This window comes from Halichoeres trimaculatus, unplaced genomic scaffold (genome assembly GCF_033239565.1).
Source record: "Halichoeres trimaculatus isolate MK-OKI-2021-1 unplaced genomic scaffold, fHalTri1.1 fHalTri1_scaffold_2, whole genome shotgun sequence".
NCBI lineage: Eukaryota > Metazoa > Chordata > Actinopteri > Labriformes > Labridae > Halichoeres > Halichoeres trimaculatus.
The window spans coordinates 28702229-28708291 of NW_027437180.1; the positions used below are offsets into that span (position 1 = coordinate 28702229).

The following is a 6063-nucleotide window of genomic DNA, read 5'->3' on the forward strand; positions in this document are numbered from 1 at the left end:
TGGCTCTATGGATTGTGATTACCCTTCTTTAGGTAAGTGTCTCCTGAAATCTACAAAAAATTGCAGACAATTGCTTATGGCTCAGGGGACTATAACTCTATTCTCTCAAATCCGCAGCACTTATTTTTTGAAATATAACAGAATTCAAACAAGAATCATCGACTCTCCACTCAGTGCAGTATTAAAACCCATTTTTTATGCTCTTTGAACAAATATGTTATGAGAAGTGACCGGACTATACTTAAGCAAACAGTCAACTTAAATGGTTACTGAGCACCTTTGACATTTTAAAAATCGCAACCATTGTACCGTTTTTGATGCTAGACTGTTAAAATGCTTGAGTTGACATTTAGCTATGAGGCTTTTCCTGTCTAGCATAGTGCAGCCTCACAAAGCAGCAGTTGGTCTTGGCAATTTTCATTTATGCCACTCTACCTCCAAAGAATGAATTGATTTACACCATTTTTCTCTCAAACATCACAAAAAGACCGATTAGACAATAAAGACTGTTTATGTATAAAATATTTTAGATGAAAAAAGAAAAACTCCAGCAAAAGTTAAATATATACAACCATTGTGACATTACAGAGACTATAAGAGTATGTTAGAGAACCAGGACATATATCCTCAATAACATGATAATGAGGTTTAAACTCTTTATGAGTGGATATTGCTCTGCAGTGCAGATGTTTGAAATGCTTTAACGGTAAAGATTTGAACAAAATGCAAATGAAGAAGAAAAAGTAACCTCCAGTACATTCAAAATAACTTAGAAGAGAATTTTCACATCCTGAAAGTGTGAATAGCATGTTAACAATATGGCACACAATCGGAAACGGTAGAAAGATAAACAATAAAGCAGTTATGCAATACAAAGCAATGAGCTTTTCACTGAGAAAGGCATGTTTTACTCAAGTTGTTGAACACAGCTGTTAGGTTTTAAGTGTTCCCCCTCAAAGTGGTCCCAATTGTTTTAAACGTGACTTTAATGGAATTTACTGTAATAAAGAAAGGGTGCTCTGATACAAACATGAACAACAACCAGACTGGAAACTTATGTTTTAGGGCTGGCTCACACAAAGACTGAAGGATGACACTTAACGCAACATCTTGTAAAGAAAAAAAACTGTACAAACAGTTGGGAAAAGAAAACAATATAGAGATTAGAACGTTATGAAGAAACATTCATCAGTGGTACGTTACAGTATCTTCTTTTTGAGAATGAGTGGTCCCACGTTGTCTCCGGTTAGCTCATTGTGCTTTAAGTGTGACTTATCACAAACAGGAAACTAAAAAACAGGAAACAACTTCATATTAGCTGATCAGCAAGAAGCAGAAATGCTTCACTCACTCTTACTCTTAATGAAAAGAAAAAGTGGAAAATCAGTTTCTCTTGTGTAAGTTTTACACACAGTGTTACACTTACAGTTTTGGAGCGCCAGCAGCGACAGTAGCAGACATTCGCACTGTTGAGGTCTTCAATGTCTATCTCATTGACCACTTTGGGGTTCTCCTTCTGGATCTTCAGGTTGATCAGGCTGTCTCTCTGCTTCTTCTTCTTAGGCAGGAATGGACGAATGGTCAGATAACCAAGCAAAGCCAGGATACCCAGAAGAGGCAGCAACCGCAGCCACTCGGACACTAAGAAAGAGAACAGATCACACACATTGCATCTGTTCAATAACGTCTACTCTTCTGGACATTAAGCTACCTTGCCTAAGCATCAACTAAATCATGCGTTCATAAGACAACTAACTGATGAAATCAGTTGGGTGTTGATTTCACAAAAAATGACGATCTAACAGATTTAAGTTATTGTGTTTGTTTGTGGCTTATGCATCTAATGTGTGTAGCGTCCAAATTGGAATCTACATCAAACTGAGGGGTCAAACCTCTCCTGCACCATCTCTCTTTCCTCCTAACAGCATGGTGGGACCACAAAAACAGTGACACACTATCGCCTGAAATGACGTGGGAGCGATCTCACCTCCTATCTACATGTCTACTCCACTGCCTGCTGAGTGACCTCTGAAGAGTATTGTGTCATACGGCAGCCATGGGGGGAAATGCCACACTGAGCCAAGAAAAGAGTTTTAGGAAAGACCCATCATACAGTCCACCGTACATGGAGAAGACGGACAAGTGAAGCGCAGAGAGGATTAGCCTCTGTTATGTAATTTTACCTTTAGCTAAGGGTTATAAACTGGTCCCTGGAACATTTTATAATGCTCTTATACCTATTAAAATACTTTGAATGAAGGGATTCAGATACATAATGGGATGTGCTTCTCTGTAATCCCATTAAGAAATTATATTCCACATGTACAGGAGGAATCAATAAATCCTCTAACTCTATCACATTGCCTTCTACATACTGCAACAACACTAAAATCTTTGAACCATGACTCTGGTTCTTGAGCCATTCAGTGAGGAACTACTAAAATAGCTTGGTTATTGCCACTTAAGCATTTCAATACTGCAGGGTGAGCTCTGGGTTTTTTTGTACTTTTTGGGTCTATTTATAGGTTCCATTTGATACCTTCCAGGGGTCTGTGATGGCTAAAAGGTCAGGTTGGGGGGAGATGGACTTTCACTTGAGCATGTGAAACATGTCACTTTGTTTGGCTGTATACACTGTATTTAAATGTATAACAATACATTTCACTTGATAAGTTTCTTCAACAAATGTCAGAGTACTTTTGACTTCCTGATGAAGGCTTGATGCTGAATTGTGTAGAACTGCGTTTATAGCATCACCATAACTATGTAATTAAAATAAAGGTATGTAGCTGGTCGATAGAGAGTGTTTTGTTTGTGTGGCTGTCAAAATGTTAATGATTTTTTTTTTCAGGCATCAGTTTCCTGGGAGTTTCAATACAGATACAGAAACAAAGTGAAAAAGTTATTTTGGGGTATTTTTGAAACTGACAAGACTGGACAGTCAAAACTTTTGCGATGCCGACTTTGATACATCAAGGAAAAAAGTTGCAGGGATTAGTATCATCTCTTTAACTCTCTCTCTTTTTTGTAATTACCAAGCACATCATGACAGTTTCTTTTAAATATGGCCCAGTGGGGTTGATATATCAAAATGGCAGATCACAATGTTGGTATTTCTCTATAGATCAAATCCTCTTACTGCTCTCTTATTGCAAAACCATGCAAACAAATAAACAAATAAAACGAAGCCAAAAAGAGTAGTCTTTAGCTTTTTCCATGACCGCTGATAGCTCAGCATGGCATAAAGCATAGGAAAATCAAAGATACGCTTAAGGAGAAAAAAATAAACTTTTCTCAAATTGTAGGAATTGAAACCATTACATATTACTGGCTGTTTTTCTTTCTTTAATCTTTCATCATCCAAAGTTCTAGGATTCACTACCCTACCTCTACAAACCTTGACTGTACGACAGACTGAACATGTCACAAATTGTGGAAGAGGCACACATAAAGCAGCACCACATGACATGATTAACAAGATATCACTTACACATCATGTCCTCTGATGTTTTAATGCAGGACTAAAACATCAGAGGACACATCCACAATTACAGACAGTGAAGTCAAAGTAGTATCATGATTCATGACCCAAACACAGATTACACTTGGTTCTAATTTATGGATTAAAGCCTATGCTGTTGCAGATAGGGACAATAATCGATGGCTCAAACTTTTATCGCAACTTATCAGCACCTGAGTGTCGAACAGACTTTTTTCAGACTTCAGGGTCTGAAAGGTTTCCTACTACAATGTCACGAGTTCAGGTCTGCAGGCTAATGTTTGTAGAGATAAGAAGCCACTATATGATTTCAAAAGTGTCCACAGTAAGTTCAGAAGTCATCTTTATAGTTCAGGTATAAGTGTATCACAGCTGTTGTGTATCTTTACCTGTTAACCTTGCAAAACCGGTGATGGTCTCCGGAAGCGGAAGCCTCTTTAGGTAGGCTGGAAGCTGGACTTTTATTATCCGTGAAATCGTCTCTAAAACCATCTTGAATAGCCCAGTGTAGCAGTTTTTATGATTGACTTAGATAGTTCCTGTGGTTCGTTCTTGTCATTGCGTTAATTCCTGTGCGTTGTTTAGTACCGGTGCGTAACCTCCTATCGTACTAAGCCGGAAGCAAGAGGAGAGCTGCGTGAATCACGTTGTGAATATGCGTAGCAAGGACCTGTGACGCTAATGGACGCGACCAATCACAGGTGAAGGAGTTGGTGGCCTCTGATTGGACTATTTAACTCAAGGAAGGTGGTTTCTGCCTGCCTCTTCAGGGTCTCCTCGTAAACTTGAAATTTAAAAATATAAGTAAGGCTACTTAATTCATCGACAGATTTACGAGATTAAACGACATGGAGCATACAATAACAAAAGTTATAAATGTGAACATTCATGTGTTAAGCACATTTCACAGAAAAAGTGGGCCGCTAGTAAATCCCTGTCTACAGGCCATGATATTATATCGTCATTTACCGATGATTTTTTTAATGGACACGGTTACCATTTCTTCAACGACCCGTTTGTGATTATTGTGTAATCGCTATCTTGCACTTTTTTTTTTTTTTTTTTTTTTTTTTTCATTTTTTGTTTGTTTAATAAAAAACTATTAAACTCGACATAGTGGGTGTACCATGAAGGCAACATTGTAGTGGCTCACCCTGTTCTTCCTTCTAGCCAAGAAAAGGGAAAACAATTGCACAAACCTCACAAACATTGATTGGTGATCGAGGTCCGGGACAGAGGACCCCATGACTTTTGGAGAAATTAAAGTCAATATTCACAACTCAGTGGAGCACCAACCCAAAATATCCTTGTAGACACCAAAGATTAATTTGCTCAAAAAAAAAAAAAAAAAAAAAAAAAAAAAAAATTGAACAGGAAAAAAAGAAAAGAAAATTAAATTAAAAAGTTGTGTGTGCATTGACCAGTTTGAGATTTGTTCAAGTTTTTATGATCAATATGAAAATATTGTAATTGGTTAAAGTTCGAGTGAGTTAAACTGAATTGATACACAGTAAATCCAATGACTATCCAGCACTGGTTTTTCAATCGAATGAAAGAATAATGCTTGATAACATGATACTTATGTCTTAAGTTAAAAAATCAGATCTTATCCTATCAACACTACAGACGGTATATTCTGTAGGAACATTATAATTAAAATTCCTCTTTACTTAATTTAATTGGAACTCACTTGAGTACTGTGCTCTTGTAAAACCCACAACCATCATGTCATAACTTGTTCACCAGAAGAAGAATCAGCACAGACAGTAACTCTTGGGTTAACAAAACTCGCATGCAAACTTGAAGGGCACCTCAAAGGGCAATCTGACAAGCAGCCAAAATGTATGCATAAGCCACAATGTTTTGTTATCAGCAGGAGAGAAATGTAGAAGTTTGAGGTGTAATGTTCAGCTAAATCATACGCCTCTAAACAGTGAGACTTGCAAAGATTTGAAGAGCATGGTTTACTTAAATATTTGAGAAAATATTTAAATGCCCCATTTATCTTGGATCCAGTTCATACTGTTTAACACACCCTTTGCAGCTGTTTTTCTCCATGCAGTGTTTCAATTTCCTTTTATTTTTTCCTTAAATTTACAGTGCTCAGGTAGCTTTTTGCAACTTTGATGTGCAATGACATATTTGTAAATGAAAATGCAGATATACTGATTTTTTTTAATTCATTTATATATATATATATATATATATATATATATATATATATATATATATATATATATATATATATATATATATATATATATATATATATATATATATATATATATATAGTAAATAGTAATTATTGTACAATAGTCTGTAGTTAACTGGCATGTATTTGTCATGTTTTATGCATATTAGCCCATATCATTTACTTAATTATATAAGTGTTTTACCTCAAACTTTTAAATTAACTTTTTTCCAATTGTAACAAGTGAATTTCCCAGAACTGGAGATCAATACATTAGGCGACATCTGATTTTATCTTGTTTTAACTGAAATCAAGGAGGCTATTGGATGGATTATAACTAACTACTTCTTGTGGGGAACACTCCTCAAAATTA

At 36.2% G+C, this 6063-nt stretch overlaps 1 protein-coding gene across 1 annotated transcript; it reads right to left on the bottom strand.

The window, feature by feature from the left end:
• Positions 1-492: 492 nt before the first annotated feature.
• On the bottom strand, positions 493-4158 carry cisd2 (CDGSH iron sulfur domain 2). The gene is made up of 3 exons (XM_074695039.1): positions 3889-4158; positions 1427-1641; positions 493-1289 (listed from the first exon to the last, which is right to left on the bottom strand). Exons 1-3 carry the CDS (start codon positions 3989-3991, stop codon positions 1200-1202), a joined length of 408 nt encoding a protein of 135 aa, XP_074551140.1. The 5' UTR covers positions 3992-4158; the 3' UTR covers positions 493-1199.
• Between the last annotated feature and the right edge of the window lie 1905 nt (positions 4159-6063).

What these genes read in the sequence shown, in the direction of transcription:
- cisd2 (XM_074695039.1), bottom strand. Translation starts at nt 3,991, where the DNA reads ATGGTTTTAGAGACGATTTCACGGATAATAAAAGTCCAGCTTCCAGCC. An exon ending in CGGTTTTGCAAGGTTAACAG is followed by an intron (nt 1,642 to 3,888) that starts GTAAAGATACAC and finishes TCTCTTTCTTAG; the next exon opens with TGTCCGAGTGGCTGCGGTTG. An exon ending in GCTGCTGGCGCTCCAAAACT is followed by an intron (nt 1,290 to 1,426) that starts GTAAGTGTAACA and finishes CCTGTTTTTTAG; the next exon opens with TTTCCTGTTTGTGATAAGTC.